Source organism: Neofelis nebulosa, chromosome 3 (genome assembly GCF_028018385.1).
Source record: "Neofelis nebulosa isolate mNeoNeb1 chromosome 3, mNeoNeb1.pri, whole genome shotgun sequence".
Taxonomy (NCBI): Eukaryota; Metazoa; Chordata; class Mammalia; order Carnivora; family Felidae; genus Neofelis; species Neofelis nebulosa.
Window position 1 is genome coordinate 36,692,130 of NC_080784.1, and position 22,618 is coordinate 36,714,747.

Sequence of the window (22,618 nt, forward strand, 5' to 3'; positions counted from 1 at the left end):
TTGGCTGCTCTGCAGCTCCTGCCTTTTCTGACTCCAGAGCACTCAAGTTCATCTGTGCATCCACATCAGCCTCCAGGCCTTTGCTCCAGCTGTATGACTCTCCTGCCCTCTGAACAGTCTTTCTTTCCTGGCCCCCCATAGCCTTCCTTAGAGACCTGCTTTCTCCCAGAAGCCTTCCCTGACTTGCCAACTCCTCTTCAAGCTACTAAAGCTCCTGATCTCTGGCTGGCTCACCAGTCTTGGGCTCACAGTGGGCTGCGTGGGTGTGCCAGTCCCCAGCTGGCCTCCCTTAAACCTGATTTGCTTTGTAATCCCCACCTCATCCAACCGGACTGCCTCATACCTCCATGCTGTTCCCCCTGACATGATCTTCCCCCCTCTACTCAACTCTCTGTCCTCCTCCTATGTGCCCTTGGAACCTCACTCAGACACCACCTATCCCAGGAAGCCCTCTGTGAGCACGCCCCCCTGCCTCCTTAGAGTTGATTGGTCATCCAGACCACACCATAGCTATTCTTACACGAACCTCTCTGTTTTTGCCTTGAGCACATCCTATTTTCTCCCCCAATTCATTGTGACTTCATAAAGAACAGACTTGCAACTTATTCACTTTTGTATCCAGCCTGGAATAAGTGGTGGTTAAGCCAAAGTGAAATGTCGTCGTATGTGTGGAAATGTCGTCGTATGTGTGTGGCTCAGTGAAGGCCCACTTATTCTCTGATTTGTGAGCTCCAGCATCACTTCCTCCGTGAAGCTTCCCCCCACTTCCCCAGGGTGGGACTAAGAGCACCTCGTACTCATTTGTTAATATGCCGACTCCAACAGTCACCCCACAGTGCCCAGCACAGGGCCTGACATGTAAGAGGCCCCAGTGAATGTTTGCTGGTAAAAGAACAAAGGCACTAAGTGAGTATAAGCTCCTTGAGGGCAGGGATGGCCTGTGCTTTCATCTTTGTGCACTGTACCTCCTTGTGCCCATCACAGAACTTTGAAAATGCCAGGGTGTCTACAACACCTTTTGCCAAATCACTGCTGCTGCAGTTATACGGGTTCCAAGACATCCTGAGGCCAGAGGGGAAGGGGTAAAGAGAATTCCAAGTTCTGGGGCATTTCTGGCCAAGCATACGTGTGATCCTGAGACTAGAGCCTTGGGTGTGGGCTAGGCTTCCCTCAGAGCCTGCCCTGTCCCTCTGACAATCACTGAGACGTCTGCCTTCTTCGACACTGCCTCCCTCTGCATGGGGGGCCTGGCCCTAGGGCCCCCTAAGCTCTGGCCTGCCCATAGCCCTCAACCTCCTATTATCCACTAGTATGCCCAGGTAGGATCAAGGCTGGACTTCTGCTGCAATTGACTTAGGGCACAGATGTGCTGGGCTCCATGCTGGGCACCCAGTAGGGAGATGAGACAACCTAGGCCAGCCCCCTTGCAAGAACATACCTCTGCTTGGCCCCGGTACTAGTCCCACTCGGTTTGTGCCCAAGGCTTACTCTCCGGCTTCTCAGTCCACCTTGCCTGCTCGAGGGTCTCCTCCATTGCCTCCCAGTTGCCAGGTGCGTGTGGTCCTGAATTCCTGGCCTCCTCTTTCCTGCCTCTGCACTGCCCCACCTTCTTTTGGACCTTAGACGGCTCCCCCTCTCCCTGCCTCTTCAGCCCCTCTCAGCCTGTGGCCCTTTCATGTCCTGGTCCCCCTTCCTGCCTCTGGCCTCCAGGTGCACTTGGCCCCTTGCTGTAGTCTTACCGCCACTCTTGGGCTGCAGATAGTTAACCTCTTGTTTCAACACGGCCCTGGCCCAAGCTGAGTTGGGGAGTCTGGGCTGGCACTGCCCCACCCATAAGGGGGTTGACAAGAGCACCCAGGCTCTCGCCCCTTGTCCCTGATAAACATCAGGGATAATGGCTGGGTAGGGGGCAGAAATGCCGGCAGGAGGATGATGCCTGCTGCTCAGGAAACCCTGGGGGCCAGAGCCTGGTTGCTAGGCAGAAGGTCTTGAGCCTGGGGCAGAATGAGGTAGCTTTCTCTACTAGGGTGGTTAGATGCAGGGAGGGGAGGGTGGGGGAGGGAGGATGGGGCACTGGGGAGGTGTGGGCTGAGAAGAGGAATTAGGTCAGGGATGTGGGTGGGTGGGCATGAGGGGAGGGGGCATCTACTGTAGAGCTTCCTCCTGGCTCCAAAAGCATTTCCACACTTCCCTTCCTCTCTCCCCCTCACCCCAGGTCCTGGGAGAATTCTCCCCGGTATTCCCCCTCCCCCATGCCCCCCGGTCCAGGCTTTGCCACAAGGGTGGGGGGCAGAGTGGGGGGAGGCCAGCCTCAGCTGTCTGAAGGATGGAGGGGCTGGGGAAGTAGGGCTAGGTGCCCAGACGGCCGCGTGTGTGGGAGGGGATGTCCTCAGATGCCCTCCACCCGGCAGTCCCCGCTCTGACGTGGGTGCCCCCCCCTCTCCCCGCCCGGATTAGTGGCAGCTTGGCCTGACTCTCCGGGGCTCCTTCCCCCGCCCCCGCCTGCTGCCCTCCCCTGGGCAGGGGGCTGTTCCACCCGAGGGGCACTGTGCTTGCCCAGGTAAGGGGCTCTGGGGACAGCGTGAGGGCAGCTGGCTCGTGAGTGCTGCTGTGCTTGTCAGCATGAATGTGTGTATCAGAGTGTGTGTGTGTGTGTGTGTATGTGTGTGTGTGCTCTTGAGGGCTCTATGTGAGCCTGGGGTGGGCCAGTACGCATCTGGGGGTGCTGGTCAGCTTGCCTTTGTCCACGAATTCAGCATTGTGTCCCCACGTGTGTGGCTTTCCTTCTGTGTTTGTGTCTTTTGTGTGTCTCCTTAGATCTGCTCCGTCCTCAGGCACAGAATAGCCGGCTATAAGGGCTCTGTGGGCCGGTGGCATGGGCTGTGAAGCAAGATGGGGAGCTGGGTGAGGGTGGAAAGGGCCTTCTCCCCGCACCTCCCTATAACCCCCTCGGCATTTCAGGAACCTATTCTGAGAGTCCTGTTCTAGTCCAGAGACTGTGACCTAACAAGGCAGACAAGGCAACTGGGGGTGAGGTGGGGGGAGTTGTCTGTCATACTCCCCTGGGATAGTCCCCATCTCCTTTGGGATGACAGTGACAGGCCCTCAGCACCCAGGACAACCCAGAGTCCCACCCTGCCCTTCCCAGCCTCTTCTAGGCCCTAAGCTGAAGGGCCCAGACTTCTCCCCCCTAGACTCTCTGACAAGCTTTGGCTGCCAGAGGACACAGATGGGGGACCACAGGCACACCCCAGCCCCCCATCTGCATCGTGGAGCCAGCCTGGGGGAGGGTCTGGGGCTTGGGATCTTGGCCTTGCAGTCTGCATTAGACCCTCCATGATCATATTCCTGGGCACACTCAGGTCCAGGCCACCCCTCAGGGGAGCTGGGGGAGGAAGGGAGTGTTAATAACTTAGTCATGTAAACAACCCCTACCAGCCTGCCCTGCCACAGAAGCGGCCTCTGGGGGGAGGTGGAGGGGCTGAGTGAATCTATGCCAACATGACCCAAGTCCTGCCCAGTGCCCCTTCAGGGCTCCTCTTCTTAGGCCCCCTCCTCTTCTCCCCATCTGGGAAAAGGATTCCTGCCTTTGTCTCTTGGGAGGAAGGCTTGCTCCCAGCTCTTCATGGCTCCCCTCTCCAGGGATGTTAGTGTGACTTCGAACCAGGCTAGAGGCATCTGAGAGCTCATCCCTTGGTTGGGATGGGGGTGGGTGGGGTGGTGCTGCCTCTGTCCTAGGCCGGGTGAAGGCAGGCCAAGGACGGCTTCCATAGGGTGGCAGGGGAGCTGTGGGGTGAGAGGTGGGGGGGCCTGAGGGGAAGGGAAGCGCCCGTTGGGCGTGTGGGTTTCTATGTGTGTCTGAATCTGTCTGTGTGTGTTTGAATCTGTCTGTTTGTGTCTGTGCTCTGGAACCACCCCCGCAGAGGAGCCGGGATGCTTCCTCGGGTGGAGGGTGCCCTGCTTTCCCATTTCCTCTCCTCCTCTCTGCTCCCTCCCAGGAGCCACTCCCATGGGCTGCTCTCCAGTGCTGGGCCTGGAAGCACTAGGAACTGGGATAGGGCAGACCCCCAGAACACCAGGCTGGAGCAGGTGTTGGGGCTCATGTGGTCCCACCTCCTCTCTGGACACTTGGTGAAACCTAGGCCCATAGAGCAGGGACAAACCAGAGCCTAGGTCTCCCGGAACTGCTAAGGCAGGACACGGGGGCCTGCTACTGGGACTTGGAAGGGGGCTTTAGTCAAGAATGGTGAAGAGCAGCTTGGCCAGGTGAGGATGAGGCAGGGCAGACCTGGGCCGCGGGGGGTGTACCCATGTGCCAGAGCTGAAGGACCACAAGCAAGTGGTCCAGCAGGCACAGGGTCGGCTGGCGTGGGTCAGGAGCCCATCACTGACCCGTGAGAACCCGACTGCCCCTGCCAGCTCTGGCACTGCCCCCTCCGAGCCGCCCCGCCCTAGCACCCCGGGGGGCACCCCGCCCCACCATGGCCTGGTCCGGCCCCTCCCGCCCTTTGCTCCAGTTCCCGGGCTTGGCACCTATAGTGGGGGTGCTGCCCGCCTGCCAGGCTCCGGGGCCGGGCCCACGGGAGGGTGGGGCGGCTGGGAAGCTGGCACGCTGCCCCGGGGGAGCCTCTCTCGGCAGGCGCCCGGGTGCCGCGGGGGGGAGGGGGGAACAAAGGGCTCATTCTCCCCGTGCGCAGCCGGTGGCATCGCCGGGGCGTTGGCGGAAGCCCCCAGGGCCCGGGAGGGGGCAGGCCCAGGCGGGGCCGCCGAATCACGGGCTCCTGTTTCCCGCAGGGTGCTGGAGGAGGAAACCGGCGGAGCAGCTTCCCCACTCTCAGTTGCGCGTCTGGCGATGGCGATGAGAGGTCTTGCTGCGCTGTCCGCCGCGCTCTCCCTCCATTAGCCGCGCTGCGCCGTGCTGCGCCCTCTCTGGTGCCTCTCTCCTGGGACCCGGGATCGGGCCCCCCTTCCAGGCACGACCCCCTCCCCCGGCCCTTCGGCCTTTCCCCTGACTCGGCCGTTTCCGTCCCGGGGCGCACGTTCCCCCCGGCCCGGCTCCCACTCTCCCTCCGGGGGCACCCGCTCCCTAGCCCCGGCCCGGTCCTCCCCGCGGCGCAGCACGGAGTCTCGGCGTCCCATGGCGCAACCCACGGCCTCGGCCCAGAAGCTGGTGCGGCCAATCCGCGCCGTGTGCCGCATCCTGCAAATCCCGGAATCCGACCCCTCCAACCTGCGGCCCTAGAGCGCCCCCGCCGCCCCGGGGGAAAGAGAACGCGAGCGCGCTGAGCAGAGAGCGGGAGAACGCGTCCTCGCTCGCCGGCCGGGAGGCCCCGGAGCCGGCCCATGGGGAGCGGGCGCCCGGCGCCGGCCACGACGACCGCCGCCGCCGCCCGCGCCGCGCCCGGCCTGCGAAGCCCAGGTAAGGGCCGAGAGGGGGCGCCAGGGGCGGGCCTTCAGGGGATACTCGTAGCGGGGCATTTCTGAGGCAAGCTTGGGCTGCACGCAGCGAGTGAGTTCCCTGTGCTTCTCCAGTGTGCTTCTCCGGGCTAGGCCACAGATCTAAAAGTTAGGATGCCAGACAGGGCTGGACTGCGACGGAGCGGTGGCCCCAGAAAACCCGAGCGACCTCTGCCAAGGCTCTCTGGGCTCCCTCACCTTTCTCCTGGGGGTTCATCCAGCCGGCAGAGGGGGCCGTGCTGGGAGAGCGCTGCGGCTCTGGTGCCACCTGTCATCCTGGTCCTTTGCATGCACGTTCAATTTTCCCTCCTTTGCCTCTCTCTGGGGCCCAGCCCGCTTTCCCCGCCTCCTTCCCTCCCCCTGCCAGGCTGCAGTTACCAGCGGCCGCCAGCGGCCCTGGCACTGCCTGCTGGACTGGAGCGGCTTGACCCATCCCAGCTGAGTCCTCTTAATCCCCCTCTTCAGTGCTGGCTCACTCCTTCCCTTGGGGGCGGTGGTGAAGATCCCAGCCCCCAGCAGTTGCCCGGGGACTCTGCTTCAGAAGCCAAGAAACTGTACAGAGCTGGGAAGAGACACACTAGGGGCTGCCCAAGTGTAGGGAAAGATACCAGCCAGCAGCCCTGCCTGGCAGCTCTCCCCAGTGACTCTGGCCTGCCCTGCCTTCACTTCCCACCCCTATAAGCTTGAGTAGGGCTGAGGGGTGGGTAGGCAAGCAGTACCCCCAGATCCACAGTCTGCAATGTGGGAAGAAGCCTCTGAGACTCCCAATTTCCAAGCCCTATTTTGCACAAGGGCACACTGACGTCCAGAGGAGTGATATGACTTGCCCAAGGTCATGCAGCAGGTGCTGAGTCAGGGGGCCAGGATCTTCTTGTCCCCTTGTGCAGCACCTCCCACCGAGCTCATCTTTTGGGTTCTTCCCCCTTGCCCTTCCCAATGGCTCGTGACCAGGGTCCAGGCTCAGCAATGCAAGGACATGTTATCCTAGAAATGGCAGTCTTTGCTGAGGGGCTCTGGCCCAGGTGGGTTGTCAAGTCCTAGGTATTTGGGCAAAGGGGTGACCTCCCCACACTTGAGCATCCCACCCAGGCAGGTCCTTCGAGTCGCATGTGGGCAGGCAGTGTGGAGTCTAGCTGTGGGTTGGCACTTGCCTTACTGGTTTGAGCTGCCTTGGTGCTGCCAGGGCGGTGCCTGCTCTGTAGCAGGTGGTAGGGTGCTTGGGGCACGTGCCTGAGAAATTCATGCTTTGTCGGTTATGCTCCAGGGATCCCCTCTTGGAGAGCCCCATGAGGGCTGGAGAGTAATGGAGAGTACGCCCAGCTTCCTGAAGGACGCCCCAGCCTGGGAGAAGATAGCCCCTGAGAATGGCATTGTGGGACAGGAGTCGGATACCCTGCCTCGAGATGGCCTGCGTCGTGGGGCACTGTGCCTGGGAGAGTCTGCCCCCTTCTGGAGGGGTGTCCTAAGCACCCCAGACTCTTGGCGTCCCCCTGGCTTTCCCCAGAGCCCCAAGGACATGCTCCCACTGGTGGAGGGAGAAGACCCCCGCAATGGGGAGAGGAAGGCCAGCTGGCTGGGCAGCAAAGAGGGTCTGCACTGGAAGGAGGCAATGCTTAACCACCCACTGGCACTCTGTGGCTCCACGTGCCCGCCTCGCTATGGCCCCCTGATTCCTGAGCATAATGGTGGCCATCCCAAGAGTGACCCTGTGGCCTTCCGGCCCTTGCACTGCCCCTTCCTGCTGGAGACCAAGATCCTGGAGCAAGCTCCCTTCTGGATGCCCACCTGCTTGCCACCCTACCTAGTGTCCAGCCTGCCCCCAGAGCGTCCGTGTGACTGGCCCCTGGCCCCACACCCCTGGGTGTACTCAGGGGGACAGCCCAAAGTGCCCTCTGCCTTTGGCTTAGGCAGCAAGGTGAGTGATGGAGCAGAGAAGGTACCTGAGGCTCAGGCCACACGAGGTAGCTCAGTGATCCCTGAGCAGCCCTGCCAGGGCCACACAACTCTGCTCTTCCATTCTGATGACAAGATAAGACAGCACCCAAGTAGTCAGCTCAGAGTCAACCCCAAGCAATTCTTCTTCTGAGCAATTCCATCTCACAAAGCCTTCCTTGCCTTTGGGCCATTTCAGGGTTGACTCACCCATTGTCCACCCAGAACAAATCCCTGGGAACTGGGATCTCAGAATGTGTGGTCTCATCCTGGGGTTGTGGGGCAGACGAGGCTGTCTGTCTGGGAGTGGGACATGAGGGTGCCCCATGGCCTGTGTCTACGGCACCTCCCCCTGCCCCAGGCAACCCACCCACATGCCTAGGAATAAGATTTAAAATATTTTAAGACCAGTATGGTACTGGTCATCAAACAATCTCAATAGATTCTGGAGGCCCTTTGGGGGTGGCAAGCACTAACTTTTTTTAGTTGCTGGATTTGTGCGGAGGTCTGAGAAATCCTGGGGGAAGGATCTGGGGTGGCCAGGGCAGTGGGGAGGCACTTAGGGAGCAGTGCCTATAAACCAGGCTTGAGTTCTTCAGTGTTTTCACAACCCTTGAGGCCACACAGGCGCACACCTGCTGGTTGTCGGTTCTGCTCGTCCTTTGAAGCACTGGGGATCAAAGTCAGCACTAGCTCCATCCCTTCTCCTCTCTTTAGGGCTTTTACCACAAGGATCCAAGTGTTCTCAGGCTGGCAAAGGAGCCATTGGCAACTGTGGAACCTGGGTTGCTGGGCTTAGCCCCTGGTGGGCGTCTCCAGAGAACTGGGGAAGTGGAACGTCCTTCATTCCATCAGAGAGACGGAGAGGCAGGAGTCAGCAGGCATCAGAATCTTTGCCCATTTCTCCTGGGACATCCAGATGCTGTTCCCCGGAACCCCTGGCCCACTTGTCCCCCAGGCCTGGTTCATACTCTTGGCAACGTCTGGGCTGTACCAGGGGGTGGGAGCCTTGGGTGCCAGCTGGGGCCATCAGCCACGCTGAGGTGCCCCTCTCCTGGGCTTCCTACCACGCAGGTGGGCTGTTGTTCGTCTCACCCACCTGCTAGAGATAGAGATCTTGGCCCTTGTGGGAAGTGCCAGGAGGGCCTGGAGGGGGGCACCATTGGGCCCAGTGAATCCAACGAGGAAGCAAACAAGACCTCTGGTCCCAGGGCCTGCCCACCCAGCCATCATACCAAGCTGAAGAAGACATGGCTCACACGACACTCAGAGCAGTTCAGGTGTCCAGGTGGCTGCCCTGGCGATGAGGAGAACCCATCTGCCCACCTGCAGGCCCTCAAGAGGGCAAGCAGCCCTGAGGTCCAGGGGGCAGGTGGCAGCCCAGCTGCCAAGCGCCCACCCAACCCTTTCCCAGGCAGTGCGGGGCAGGGGGCCAGAGATTGGCAGATGCTCAACTCATCCTTTGGGAACAAAGTGGAGGCAGAACAGCATGATGACCACAGAGGTAAGTGTGCACGGGGCCCTGCTTGGGAGGGGGCAGCTGGGACTGGGGCTTTGTGGGGAAGTGGGGTCATTAGAGGTGTTTATGAGTGGATTGCACAAGTTGTCTGGTTTCCCACCGAAATGTGATAGTTCCCTGGGAGTTCATTAGCATCTACAGGCCAGAGCCTTCTAGAAAGTGGCTTCTTCTTCCCATCTGCCTCCTCCCAAGCTATGATGTGTTGGTGGCAATATAACAACATGGTTCAGAGCATGGGCTCTGGAGTCAGAGTGCCTGGGTCCTGACTTTGCTGACTGGTGCTATGTGACCTTGGGCTAGTTACTGCACCTCTCTGGGCCTCAGTTTGTTCATCTATAAGGTGGGGATAAAGACGGCATCTACCTCATAAAGGCTGCAGCAAAGATGAAATGATATCATTCACATAAAGGGCTTTGAAGAATTCCTGGCACTTTATTGAGTAAGGACTCAGTAAACATTTGTCTTCGTTTTTGTTTTTTTTTTTTAATTATTTTTTTAATGTTTATTTTGAAAAGAGAGAGAGAGAGAGTGTGAACCAGGGAAGGGCAGAGAGAGAGGGAGACACAGAATCCAAAGCAGGCTTCAGGCCCTGAGCTGTCAGCACAGAGCCCAATGCAAGGCTCGAACTCACAAGCCGAAGATCATGGCCTGAGCTTAAGTTGGAGGCTTAACCGACTGAGCCACCCAGGCGCCCTGCTAAACATTTGTCTTTGTGATTACTTGTGCCACTTAACCCTGTCTGGCAGATTATCCCTCCTGAAGGACCCCTTGTCCTGCCCCAGGAATAAACAACTACTCCCTTGGGCAATGGGATCATGGAAACTCAATTTGGACTCTGCCAGTATTAGGACTTTGGGCACATCCTGAACCCCTCTGTCATGCTGTGCTCTTCATGGAGGGAGCCGGCACTGATGGCCCATCACCTCAGTCTTGACCTCCAGGACTGCTGGACCTGGATCCCAACTCTCAATGGCCTTGCCTAAGCACCCCTGCACCTGGCGTGGGTCTGTCCACACTCTCGCAGGCCTCTGCCTGGGCTGGGAAGCAGTTGGCCCCCTCTCCCTTCTTGGGTTACTGCACCTGTGGCCTATGTTGAAACCCTCAGGCCTTCTCACCTTCCGGCGCCCTCCGTCCCATGCCGGGATTGTCTCCTCAGGCTGACACGACGCCAGAGGTATTGCTAAGCCCACGGCGCAGCAATCCAAAAGTCTACACTGACTGAGGGACGCCTGGCTGGCTCAGTCGGTAAAGCACGTGACTCTTGATCTCAGGGTTGTGAGTTCAAGCCCCACACTGGGGCAGAGCTTACTTTAAAAAAAAAAAAAGATATAACAAAGTCCACACTGACTGGATCTTGAACTTGGGGCAGGATAATCATCCCACCTGCTCCAACCTTGGGCCCAGCACAGTAGACCCCTCCTCTCAGCCATCTGCCCGTGTCATTCTCAGACTCCCTGCCCAGCCTTTTTTGGTGAAGTTTCTGGCTGCCTGGTTCACTTTCACTAGCTCCAAATCAGGCTTAGTAGACTAGGGCCTAGGGGCTGGGCTGGCTCTGTATGTGGGTGGGCTGAGTGCTAAGGCACGGCCCAGGGTTCACATAAGCCCAGCAAGTCCCTGACCAGCTTCATTGTCTCCTCAGGACCCCAAGATGGTAGGGCCAGCAGCCTCCAGGACCCAGGGCTTCAGGATACACCTTGTTCGGCTCCTCTGGCATGCGTGGCTCAGTGCCAAAGCTGTACCCATGCAGCTGGAGAGGTGGGAGGGCCGGCCTGCCACTCCCGGCAAGTGCTGAGGTGAGCCTGTTGCCCCGGTGTGCCCCCAGCATCTTCCCAGTGGGGGCTCCCTCCTTACCTTCCTGTGCCCTGTCTTCAGATTGCCTCCGGAAGGGGAGCAGCATCAGGAGGAAGACTTAGCAGTCAGCTCTGAGGGAGGAGGGTCTGGCCCTGAGGCCCAGCTCAGCAAGGGCCTTGCCAAGCATCTGCTAAGTGGTTTGGGGGATCGACTATGCCGTCTGCTGCGGAGGGAGCGTGAAGCCCTGGCCTGGGCGCAGCGGGAAGGTGAGCAGGACCCGTGGGGCAGCCAGAAGCCCGAGAGGGCTGGATCCTGCGGTCACTGTGCTTTTACAAGGAGCAGGAGGTCTGCAGAGTGTGGGCCCCTTCCTCCCCTTAACGCTGTCTGTCCTGATAACGGCTCAAGGAGAGCTCCTGCACTGCTTTGCCCTTATTCTTAGCTTAGGCTTCTAGTTAACGTGAGTTCTGAAGTTTCTGGCCTGGGTGAGGGATGTTGGGAGGGTGTGAAACCCGGTCCAGTCCAGCTGCCTAAGAGCTTCTGGGTTTGTTGGGGGAACAAGACTGAGAGCCAGGTATATGTATGAACTCTGGAAGGTGAGGGCCCTCCCTGCGTTTCGAGGCTAATGGGCCCTAAGAAAGCTAGTAGTAGGGTCTGGGCTGATGTGAAGAGACCGGTGGGGAGCCAGACATTCCGTGGGTCCCCCTGGCTTCAGGCTCTCCCTCCTGCTCCCTCTCACAACACTGCACGTGCATTTGAAAATGTGTGCACACACCTGCAACAAGGTCACAAGCTGGCTCCCTCCTGTCCCAGAAAGTTCAGCTCCCTCCCCCTTTCCTCAGCCCATCTAGGCTGCCACTCCCTCAGCCTGGATTCCCAGCACTCCACATCAGCCAGCAGCCTGTCCTCCTCGGCTCACCCCAGCTTGCCCAGCCCCTCAGGCCTTGGCACTTTCTGTTCCTTCTGTCTGGAATGGCCTTCTCCTCCCTTTCTCCCTGATGAATGAACACTTACTCATCACTCTAGGGGCGCATTTTGTGAAGCTGCCCCCACCATCCCTACCCTCGTCTTTCTATCCCTTTCTCTTACTCCAGCGCCCACCCCGTGGTGCCGCCGTGGTCATTGCCCCGTCTATGGGCCCATCTCCCCTCTTGGAATGTGAGCACTAGGAGGGCATCTCTGAGCCCTGACCAGCTCTGAGTCCCCAGCGCTCAGCCCCACACAGGACAAGGTGTCTGTTGCATGAGTAAATGAGCGTGTGCTCACTGGCGTCCTTCCACCTACTGCGGAGGGCTTAGTCAGAAACCCCAGGCCAGGGAAGGAGTGGCCGCCTAAGGTTTCCTCTTCTGGTGTACAGAGTCTCCTGCAAGAACGCCACGTCCGGAGGGAGGGAGGTGGGTGAAGGAATGTGTTGGAAATGGTGTGGATTGGTAATTCAGGACTGACGGGGGAATCCTTGGGGCAGGAATTGGGGAGGTGAGGCCTGCACTCTCCCTGGGAGGGTTTTCTGGAGATGTGCTGTGGGGAGTTTCTTTACAGAGGCTGTCGAGTAGGTGGGGTTGTCTGCAAGGGGCCTGTCTCCCTTCCAGGGTGGCCCCACAGTGGAAGCTGCTCCTGCTCTTCTCCATCCCTGCCTGGAGGTCCTCAAAAGGGACCTATGGCTTGAGCCTCCTCTGACCCTGTTCTCTCCCGTGGTAAGCAGGCCAGGGGCCAACCAGGACAGAGGACAACCCAGGCATTCCACTCTGCTGCAGCAGCTGCCATCGTGGACTCTTCAACACCCACTGGAAATGCCCCCACTGCAGCCACCGGCTGTGTGTGGCCTGTGGTCGCATGGCAGGTGCTAGGAGGGCCAGGGACAAAGCAGGTAGGAAAGGAGCTGGGGGCTGAGGGTGGGAGGGCAGAGACGGGGCCTCCAAGGGCTGCTCTAAGGTGTGTGGCCATTTCTTGGCTGCCTCTCCCCAAGAAAGCCTCCCTCCCCAGCCCCAGCCTCAGCCACCGTGGCTCAATGCCCCTTAGAGCAGACTTTTCCCTCTCCCCAGATCAGAGGGCCACGCCTGTGTCCTTGCCCACCCTTAAGAGAAGTCGAGTGCCTACTCTATGCCTCCCAATTTGCTCAGCTTGCATCTTTTTAAACCTTACAACATTGTGAGGTGGGTATTATTGCCTCAACTTTCCAGATAAGAAAAACTCAGAGAGGTTAAGTGACTTGTTCAAGGTCACACAGCTAGTAAGTGTTAGGTCCAGGATGCAGACTCACGTCTTCTAATCCCAAGTCTTACTCTTTTCATGGTTCTCAGCTTTTTCTCCCTTGGCTCCACTCAGTCACCTGAGGACTTAAAATTTCCCAGTGTTCCAATAGAGATAGCCAAAAGGAGGTGCAGGGTCAGAAATGTTTCAGAACACCATATTCTATGTGATCATCTTGGAGTCTGGCAATGCATATCAGCATTTTAAAGGCTCTGCATTCTGCAAGCAAAGGATCCTATGTCACTCTTGAACCCAAGTTTCCTAGAAAGCCCATGTTTTATGGATTGTCAAGCCCCTTGATTTAGATATCATGCCCTTGTCCTTCTTCCCTGTCTTTAAGCTGTGGTTACTTTGGTTTCCTGACCTGCACCTTCTCTCTTCCTACCCACAGGCTCTCAGGAGCAGTCCACAGAGGAGTGTCCTCAAGAGGCTGGGCACAGTGCCTGTTCCCTGATGCTCACCCAGTTCATCTCCAGCCAAGGTAAGCCATCTTGGAGAAATGGGGTGTGCAGAGGGCGGGTCCTGGGGAGAGCAGCTTTCTGTGTGGATGTGCCTCAGCCTAATCCCATGCCCTCTTGCTTGGTGAGGCCAAGCAGGACAGGGACAGCCTCCTGTCCACACTCACCACCAAACTCTATCTCCCTTCCCCACTCACAGCTCTGGCAGAATTGACCACCGCCATGCACCAGGTTTGGGTCAAGTTTGACATCCGGGGGCACTGCCCCTGCCAAGCTGATGCCCGGGTGTGGGCCGCTGGGGATGGGGGCCAGCAGGTAAGAAGCAGGGCATGGGACAGGTGCCAGCACTAGCTGGTTGGTCCCAGGATTGGGCAGTGTGTTTGGAAGTTACTGACCTTGGCAGGGTTTGGCCCGTATCTTTTGATGGGACTGAAGGATATGGAAGCTGGGTAAAATCAAGCTACTTCTCACCTTCCTCTGGGGATTGGGATCCATGGATTGAGCTCTAGCACCTGTCCCACCTCCCTCGCTCCTGCTCAGAGCTCCTATCCACCTTGTGCGTGTTACAGCTTAGCGTTTGCTGGCGGGTCCTGTCTCTCCACTCAGCAGGCATGGACTCCTGAAGGTGGAGTTTGGACCCACCTTCCCTGTGTGCCTTGCGCTTAACACATAGCAGGCACTCAGTATGCATTTTACAAACTTTTTATAAAGTTCATGCTTTTATTATAAAAATCATTCATTCAAGAAATGGCTTATTGAATGCATTTCGTGTGCCAGACAGTGTTACATACCCATGATGAAAACTACAAGCAAGTAATAGGAAGAAAACAACAGTAGCCCTATAAAGCCACCCTTATCATTGTGACATATTACTTTCCAGGCACTTGCCTGTATATTCAGTCTGTTTTTGTGTATCTTAGATCAGACTGTGTGTGGCATTCTGTAAGCAACTGTTTCCCACCTAATGTTATATCACATAATATTTTGCTCCTTGTAAACACAATTTTAGGATTTATAAGAGTCTGTTAATACTTGTGGGTTGGGTTGGACTGAGCTGTGTTTGCCATTTTTAAATCTCTGGTTGGATTGGGGGGGTTGGTGGATGGGTTTAACAGAAGGAGCCGACAGAGAAAACTCCCCCAATTCCACAATCTTCTTGCAACGGGGATACTGACAGAACCAAGGACATCAAGGAAGGTGAGCAGCCCCCCTGGCCCTCGCTCACACTGTGCATGGGGAGGCTGGGCCAGGGCTGGCATCCCCAGGACAGATCGGAATTGCTTTAGCCAGCGCACCCCTCCCCCCCGCCCTGCCCCCAATAATCTTCCTCACTTTTCTCAAGTCATTCCAGATGAAATAAATCTAAATACAATCTAGGACAAGTCTCCCCACCCCTGTCCAGTCAGAACCCCACTGTGAGCCCCTCCTTTGGAGAGGCAGCGGGAGACAGACTTGGCCAAGAGATGAGGGCAGACCCTATGGGCAGTGGAGCCTCGAAGGGAAGGGGAAGCCTCTCACCTTTTTCCTCCCTGCCAGAGACCCCCGACTCCACGGAGACCCCAGCAGAGGACCGTGCCAGCCGAGGGCCCCTGCCTTGTCCCTCTCTCTGTGAACTGCTGGCTTCCACTGCTGTCAAACTCTGCCTGGGGCACGAGAGGATACACATGGCCTTTGCCCCAGTCACTCCTGCCCTGCCCAGCGTGAGCGAGGGCACAGAGGGAGGCCTGGGGGCCCGGGGACAGAGGCTGGGCTGGCCCTCCCTGTGGGGTAAGGCAGGTCCTGAGCTGTTCTGCTCCTCCATCCCTCCCTTCACACAGGACGACCGCATCACCAACATCCTGGACAGCATCATCGCACAGGTGGTAGAACGGAAGATCCAGGAGAAAGCCCTGGGGCCGGGGCTGCGGGCTGGGCCAGGCCTGCGCAAAGGCCTGGGCCTACCCCTCTCGCCAGTGCGGCCACGGCTGCCTCCTCCCGGAGCTTTGCTGTGGCTGCAGGAGCCCAGACCTCAGCGAGGCTTCCACCTCTTCCAGGAGCACTGGAGGCAGGGCCAGGTGAGGCTCCTCACCTCCCAGCTCCCCATTCTCATGGCCTTGGTCACCCTCAGGGCCTCAGGGTCACCATCAGGTAGACCTGGTCCATCACACAGAAGGGGCAGCGGGGTTGGTCCCCACACTGGTTTGGTGTCCCTCACAACATGCTCTGGCCTGGCCAAGTTGGGTGCCTGTCCATTCTCCCTACATCCCTCTTCCTTTCCTCCCTACAGCCCGTGTTGGTGTCAGGGATTCAGAGGACACTGCAAGGCAACCTGTGGGAGACGGAAGCTCTTGGAGCACTTGGAGGCCAAGTGCAGGCACTGACCCCCCTTGGACCTCCCCAGCCCATAAGCCTCCACAGTGCAACGTTCTGGGAGGGATTCTCCAGGCCTGAAAGTAAGTGTCCCTGATGTGGGGTATGGGGAGCTGGGAGACTGAGCCAGGGGGCAGCGAAGTCCCATGGTGACCCTGGGGGGCAGCTGAAAGCAGAGCCCAGGGCAGAAACTAGACTGTCTTGCTGCCAGGGGGCCGGGGTCCTCTGGACAAGGAGGTTCCTCCCCCGGCAAATGGCATGTCTCCTCCTCTAGTTCGCCCAAAGTCAGATGAGGGCTCCGTCCTCCTGCTGCACAGAGCTCTGGGGGATGAGGACACCAGCAGGTGTGTATAGTACCAAGGGCTGGCCCCACCTGCCGAGGCTCTGCCCAGCCCCTTGCTGTCACTTCTCCTTCTTCACCCCCCACCTCAGTGTTCCCTGCTTGCCTCTGGGAGTGACCCCACTAGTGGTGGGCTTTGAGGGGATCTGGGTGCCTGGGTTGAACCTGCTGGGTATGACCCTGCCCCCTTCAGGATGGAGAACCTGGCTGCCAGCCTGCCACTCCCAGAGTACTGTGCCCACCATGGGAAACTCAACCTGGCTTCCTACCTCCCACCTGGTCCTGCCCTGCGTCCACTGGAGCCCCAGCTGTGGGCAGCATATGGTGAGTGCTACTCCACCCTGCCCAGCCCCTGAGCCCATTCCTGTTACCTCTGGGCCCATGTGTGTCTGTGCCAAAGTCCTGGAGCCCGTGCCCAGCTGTCCCTTTTCTGCCTCCATCAGGTGTGAGCCCACACCGTGGGCACCTGGGAACCAAGAACCTCTGTGTGGAGGTGGCTGACCTGGTCAGTGTCCTGGTACGTGCTGAGGCCCCACTGCCTACCTGGCACCGGGCACAGAAAGGTGGGTTCTGGGCCAGAAGCAGGGGTGGGGACAATCTGCAGATTTCAGCGTGCTGTTTCTGCCTACCCTGGGCCCTCCTGAGCTGTTTTTCTTCCACAGACATCCTCTCAGGCCTGGATGGGGAGGGGCTCTGGTCTCCAGGCAGCCAGGTCAGCACCGTGTGGCACGTGTTCCGGGCACAGGATGCCCAACGCATCCGCCGCTTTCTCCAGATGGTGAGGAAGGAGCTGGGAGCCCTCCTCTTCCCCTGCGCTGCCCTCATGCTCCCTGGGAGTGGGGGTTCCCAGCCCAGGAAGCCCTCCCTGTTGTGTGTGTCCCATGTGCTCACTCTCCCTGCCCCCTAGGTGAGCTGGACAGCCTTGACTCCCACAGACAGGTACAGAGAAGGCAGACTGGGACCTTATGAGTTGTGTGCTGGGGCACGCAGAGAGCAGGGGCTGAGGAGGGACCTCATGATGAAATGAGAGCAGGAGCCATCACAGGCTAGGCACTGTGTAAGAGCCTTGGGTACATTATCTCGGTTAGTCGTCATAACCACCCTGTGTGGCAGGCACTGCTGCTTTCCCATTTCGCAGATGAGGAAACTGAGGCTGAGTGGTAGAGTGGAGACCTGAGCTTATGGCTATTCCCACCTCAGGTCACTACACTGCTCCTCCTGGGAGCAGGCAGCATCCCCTGCATAGGCTGGGGGTGGAGGGGAGCCTGGCAGAGGGCAAAGGGAAGCCCATCTGAGATGTCCTCCTGCTTCTCCCCTGTCCATTATCTACACCTTATGAGGAGGTGCTCTTTGGGGTGCTAGCACTTGAAGGCTGAGGGAGACAGCATGGTAGGTAGAGGGACAGACTGGACAGGATGAGGAGCAGGGAAGGAGAAGATGAGCAGGGGGCAGGAAGCTCCAGGGGGTGGAAGACGGTGGAAGGCTAGTGTTAAGGGTAGGACAGGCACAGCAGTTCCAAAGGCCAGCTGAACTCTGATTGTCCTGGGAAAAAGACGTCCACCAAGTGTCACCCCTGCTAAGGCACACACATACTTATACACAGACATGCAGGTGTTAAACTTGCTGTCCACCACCACCCTCCTGCCCACAGGCATATGTATCTGCAGACACATCGACAAACACACACAGATCTGTAGATGTACACACAGATGCTAGAACACACAGAGGGAGCAGACAGAAGCACACCTTCATACATAGACAGCCTCATCTAGTCTGGGTGTGGTGCCTCTAGGCAGTCTCATATGGCCAAACCTGATGATTCATGGAGAAGGTTTGAGGGGCATATTCTCACTGGGTGGCCTGGGAAACACTGATCGAACTCCAGGATGCACTCAGAGGGCAAAAGAGCCTGGGCACCTGCCTGGGGCTACCTAGGGTCCAGCCTAACACACCAGCCTCCCCTTTCCCCATGGCCCAGTCTTGGAAGCCTGAGTCCTAAGTCCAGGGACAATTGCTGAGGTCCTACTGAAGGGGTGGATTTGTCCAGCAGCCAGTTGGGGCACGATGCTGGCATTTACCCCTACGGCTATTCCCTGGGCATCTACTTCTCTGTCCCCCGTGAATCCCTGTTTGCCCAAGGAGTTCCCCACTCTGGTTGGGCTGATGAAGGCCACCCCTCCCCATAGCCACGCCTGCTCCAGAGGCCTCAGCCCAGCAGGCAAGGCTGTACTTCCACTGGGCATCAGAACTTCTGTGTGGCCTTTGTTGCATCTAGGATCTTAGAAGAATCTGATAAATGCTTTAGATCATCTCATCTCAAGGATATACAGCTATCTAGTCACCTACAACTTAGCACACAATTCAGGACGTTCACAGGACTCCAAGTCAAGATCTCCTCATGTAGACAGTTTATGAGCTGGGATTATGCAGGGTATCTTTCTGGGTTTTCGAGAAAGGGGCCCAGGACCAGGGACACAGAGGCTACTGAAGGCATCTAGCCCCACGAAAGGTGGGGGTTTAGACTCCCAGCCTCAGAGCCTTAAACCTTTCCTCTAAGCTGTTTCCAGCCAAATCTCTGTTCTGCCAACCTGAGCAGCCCTAGCTTCTCACCACTCGGCCCCTTCTCTCGCTCCTATGACCTCCCCTCCTTGCCCCACAAGACTTGACCCCTTCAGCTCTTGGCCTTTGCGCCCTGACCTTTGGGAAGTCTGTGCCCCATCTGGCAGCCCTGTCCTTGTTTCCCCACCTTCCTCATTCTGCCTTCTCTTCTTTGAGGTGTGCCCGGCCGGAGCAGGCAACCTGGAGCCTGGCACCCCGGGCAGCTGCTACCTGGACGCAGGCCTGCGGCGGCGCCTACGGGAGGAGTGGGGCGTGAGCTGCTGGACCCTGCTGCAGGCCCCTGGAGAGGCCGTGCTGGTGCCTGCGGGGGCTCCCCACCAGGTGCTTCCCCAGCAAGCCAGGGGCTCTTCAGAGAGCTCACACTATGCGAAGCGCCAAGAGCAGACACCACAGTGATACAGCGTTCCCCGGCCTGCTCTATCTTTGCCCCTCCCGATGCCCTGAGAGCTAGGCAGGGCAGGAAGTCACGCCCCATTGTAAGGAAGAGGAGAAGCTGAGTGGTCTTGAAGTCATCTAGCCCAACTGAGCTTCTTGTCCTCGGTTCCCCACCCTGCCTGTGCCACCTCTGGCATCCCCTGGGCATGGTTTTGGCCTTGCCCTTTGAGGTGCCTGGTGCTGGATCCAGGGCTTCTGCTCTCGGAGAGCTGGGTGGGGGTCATTATGGGAAGTAGACCTCAGGGACAAGAGGGGCAAGGGGAGGATGTGTGACCCCGAGTCTCCACTGACCCTCTGCCTACCTCCTGTCTGGCACAGGTACAGGGCCTAGTAAGCACAGTGAGTGTCACTCAGCACTTCCTGTCCCCGGAGACCTCTGCCCTCTCTGCTCAGCTCTGCCACCAGGGACCCAGCCTGCCCCCTGATCACCGCCTGCTTTATGCCCAGGTGAGTGTGACACTGGCCAGGAGGGCAGTTGGGGTGGCATAGCATATCTACTCTGTGCCAAGCAAGCAGCCAGCCTGGGCCTAGGAAGGGCATCCTCAGTGGGAAGAGCCCAGGAATGTGACTGTAAACACCTTGTCCTCTCTTTTTCTCCTAGATGGACTGGGCTGTGTTCCAAGCAGTGAAGGTGGCTGTGGGAACATTACAGGAGGCTAAATAGGGGTATCCCCAGTGTCTGGGGTAGGTTGGGGGGCAAATACTCAGTCCAGGCACAGCTTCAGCAGATAATGATGCTGGGAGACTTGGGGACTTTTGGTCAATCCCTCAAGCACCACTCTGGGCACAGACAGGGCACCCTGTTCCCCGCTCCAACCTAGGCCCTACAGCCAGCAACCACAGTGCCGTCGAAGCTCACACCTGCCCTTCGCAGGCTGGCACCTGCTGTCCCTGCATCCCTTGCCATGGTACCAGGCCCACACTGGGGGTGAATGACTCCCTTCAACCCTTGCCCCCTGAACCCAGGAGGCAAACAGCCCTTCCCTGGGACACCTCGGGAATCATTCTGGCTTAAGCAACACCTTCTTCTGCTGCCTCATCCCCTGCTGTCCCACCCGTGCCCGTGCTCCGCTTACACCACCTGCATCTTCACTGGGCTCCCGGGTGGCCCTTCACACTGCAGGCATGCTGGACAAGGGGCCACTGAAATCCTGTCCTCTCGCCAGAGAACAGTGAGGTGTGGGGAGAGGGTGGCATCAGGACACTGCCCAGCCTTGGCCGGAGGGAATGATATGGGTGATGCCCTGTTCCTGCTCCCTCTTCTCACCTCCCTCCTTCATGATTTCCATTAAAGTCTGTTGTTCTGTGAATGCCACTGGAGTGGTTGGCCCTGCTCCTGCAGGCCACATGGACTGGGGAGGGGTGGGGAGATAAGGAAGTGGAGTGGGGCAGGGGTGGGGGTGATGACAGGGACCTCAAACACCCCTGCCTACTCTTCTTCCTGGGGCCTGGATCCTTTTCCCACTGAGGAGCAGATGGAACGTTCCAGGGGTCTGCCCCTGAGGATGCTCCTGACAGCGGACGGTGGGCAAGGCACCCTGGGGTGCAGCAGCATGGCAGCTTTCCTGTGAGCACTGGCTGCAGAGATCTAGAGCCCCAACCCGCGGGCAAACTTCAGGCTACCCCAGCTCTCCTGTCTGCCCTGACCTGGAGCACTGGGAGTGCGGCCCAGGAGAGCCCTTGCCTAGCCGTCTGCCCTCGGTGCCCGTGGCTGGCCCCAGGCCCGCTACCCGGGGACTGGCTTGCTGCCTGAGAGACAGTTGACAGGCCCCTCCCCGCCCCCAGGGCCCTCCGGGGTGGCTCAGCCCGCTCCGCTGCCCTTGTACATCTTAGCGCCAGCATACTCCAGCTCTTGTTATACCTAATTGTTCCTGCGGTGGTTCGGGGAGTGGGTTTTTTTGTTTTTTATGAAATAAAATTTTTTATTATAAATTTAATATACTTTCAGAACATTTAGAAAATAGGAAAAAGTCACTTGTAAGCTCATCTCCACTCACCCCGACCCAACCACTGTTAGCATTATTGGTGTATTTCCTTGTATTTTCTCTAAGGGTTTCATACATGATTGAATTGATGCGTTTTGTACTTGATTTTTCCTTTTAACACTGTGTTGTGGTCACTTTCTGTGTTGCTATGCAACCTTCATTTTAAATAGCTGCTTATATTCCCTTATGTGGCTTTGCTGTGGTTTACATAACCATCCTGCACCTAAAAAATTAGGTTTCTTCATTGTTTGCAAAGCAAGGTTATTTTCATTTTATCATGGGATAGAGAGAAAAGAAAAAATGGAAGCAATCCTACACTTTACTCTGCCACTGTTTTCATTTAATTGATCTCATTTAATCCCTTATCATGGTTTTGAGGTAGATATTATTTATTTATATTTTACAGAAGAGGAAAGAGGCAGGCTGGGGTTGAGTCACCCAAGGTCACGCAGCAATTTTAGTGGCAGGATTGGGATTTGAACCAAGCTTCCGGACTTGAGCCTCGTTTACATTAGTCTCGGCCCTTAATGGACTTTGCAGATGAGCTTGCTGTTCTGTCCTCCTTCCAACACACACACTTTACAGTTGATCATGTTCCAAGTGGCACTGCACGACCATCCCTACTTACACTTCACCTTATATAGCTGTGTCCTAATGTCACCCTAGAACCCCAAACATGGGGTCCTTCCTGCGGGAAGACAGAGATAGCCTAGTCACCAGGCCTCTCTTTTCTGCACACCTCTCTGCTGCCTCCATCTCATGGCAGGTCACAGCACCCTCGAGGGCATATTGGATCTGACTCTTGCAAACAGCAGGTGGACCAAATGTTCTAGGACTGGCCCTGGGCATGAAGCCAGTCCAGGTGGGTACTGACCCTGAGATGTCTGGGGACACTTGGTGGCACTGTTCCTCATGGAGGCTCAGCTGGCTCACCCCAGTCCAGCACTGCCCTTGGGGTCTCTGCTTCTCCCAGCATCCCCACTGTCCACTGTCTACTCCAGCCCCTCTCACTCGCCCAGATAACACAGAAGCACAACCCTCAGCGCCGGAAGTGACGTCAGCATGTAGATAAGCAGTGCCGCCTTTTTTTTCTTATAAAGTACCTTTTCAGAGTTTTTATTTTGAAATGATTTTAGATTTACACTCAAGTCACAAAGATAGTACAGGGAGTTCCTGATTACCCTGCATCCAGCTTTGTCCCATGTTAACATCTTACACAAACATGGCACAGTGATCAAAACCAAGAAATCATTATTGACACACTAAACATTTTTAAAAATATTTATTTATTTTTGAGAGACAGAGGGAGACAGAGTGTGAGTAGGGATGGGGCAGAGAAGATACAGAGTCCAAAGCAGGCTCCAGGCTCTGAGCTGTCAGCACAGAGCCCAACACAGGGTTTGAACCCACAAACCCTAAGATCATGACCTGAGCTGAAAAATGCTCAACCGACTGAGCCACCCAGGCGCCCCTATTGATACAACAC

At 57.5% G+C, this 22,618-nt stretch overlaps 2 protein-coding genes across 4 annotated transcripts; both read left to right on the forward strand.

Moving 5' to 3' along the window:
* Nucleotides 1–689: 689 nt before the first annotated feature.
* HRURF (HR upstream open reading frame) lies at nucleotides 690–5,261 on the forward strand. 2 transcript variants are annotated; one of them, XM_058720402.1, is made up of 2 exons: nucleotides 690–906; nucleotides 4,795–5,261. In XM_058720402.1, exon 2 carries the CDS (start codon nucleotides 5,138–5,140, stop codon nucleotides 5,240–5,242), a length of 105 nt encoding a protein of 34 aa, XP_058576385.1. In that variant the 5' UTR covers nucleotides 690–906; nucleotides 4,795–5,137; the 3' UTR covers nucleotides 5,243–5,261. The 2 variants fall into 2 exon arrangements, with proteins under 2 accessions (XP_058576385.1, XP_058576384.1); XM_058720401.1 differs by lacking the exon at nucleotides 690–906 and adding an exon at nucleotides 2,440–2,560.
* A 45-nt stretch (nucleotides 5,262–5,306) lies between these two features.
* HR (HR lysine demethylase and nuclear receptor corepressor) lies at nucleotides 5,307–21,084 on the forward strand. 2 transcript variants are annotated; one of them, XM_058720383.1, is made up of 19 exons: nucleotides 5,307–5,419; nucleotides 6,722–7,372; nucleotides 8,107–8,893; nucleotides 10,548–10,701; nucleotides 10,781–10,965; nucleotides 12,396–12,563; nucleotides 13,338–13,427; nucleotides 13,604–13,719; nucleotides 14,520–14,601; nucleotides 14,941–15,104; nucleotides 15,222–15,458; nucleotides 15,671–15,836; nucleotides 16,028–16,097; nucleotides 16,287–16,417; nucleotides 16,537–16,656; nucleotides 16,756–16,871; nucleotides 18,869–19,033; nucleotides 19,466–19,594; nucleotides 19,749–21,084. In XM_058720383.1, exons 2-19 carry the CDS (start codon nucleotides 6,761–6,763, stop codon nucleotides 19,809–19,811), a joined length of 3,555 nt encoding a protein of 1,184 aa, XP_058576366.1. In that variant the 5' UTR covers nucleotides 5,307–5,419; nucleotides 6,722–6,760; the 3' UTR covers nucleotides 19,812–21,084. The 2 variants fall into 2 exon arrangements, with proteins under 2 accessions (XP_058576366.1, XP_058576368.1); XM_058720385.1 differs by having other exon boundaries at nucleotides 12,399–12,563.
* Nucleotides 21,085–22,618: the final 1,534 nt, after the last annotated feature.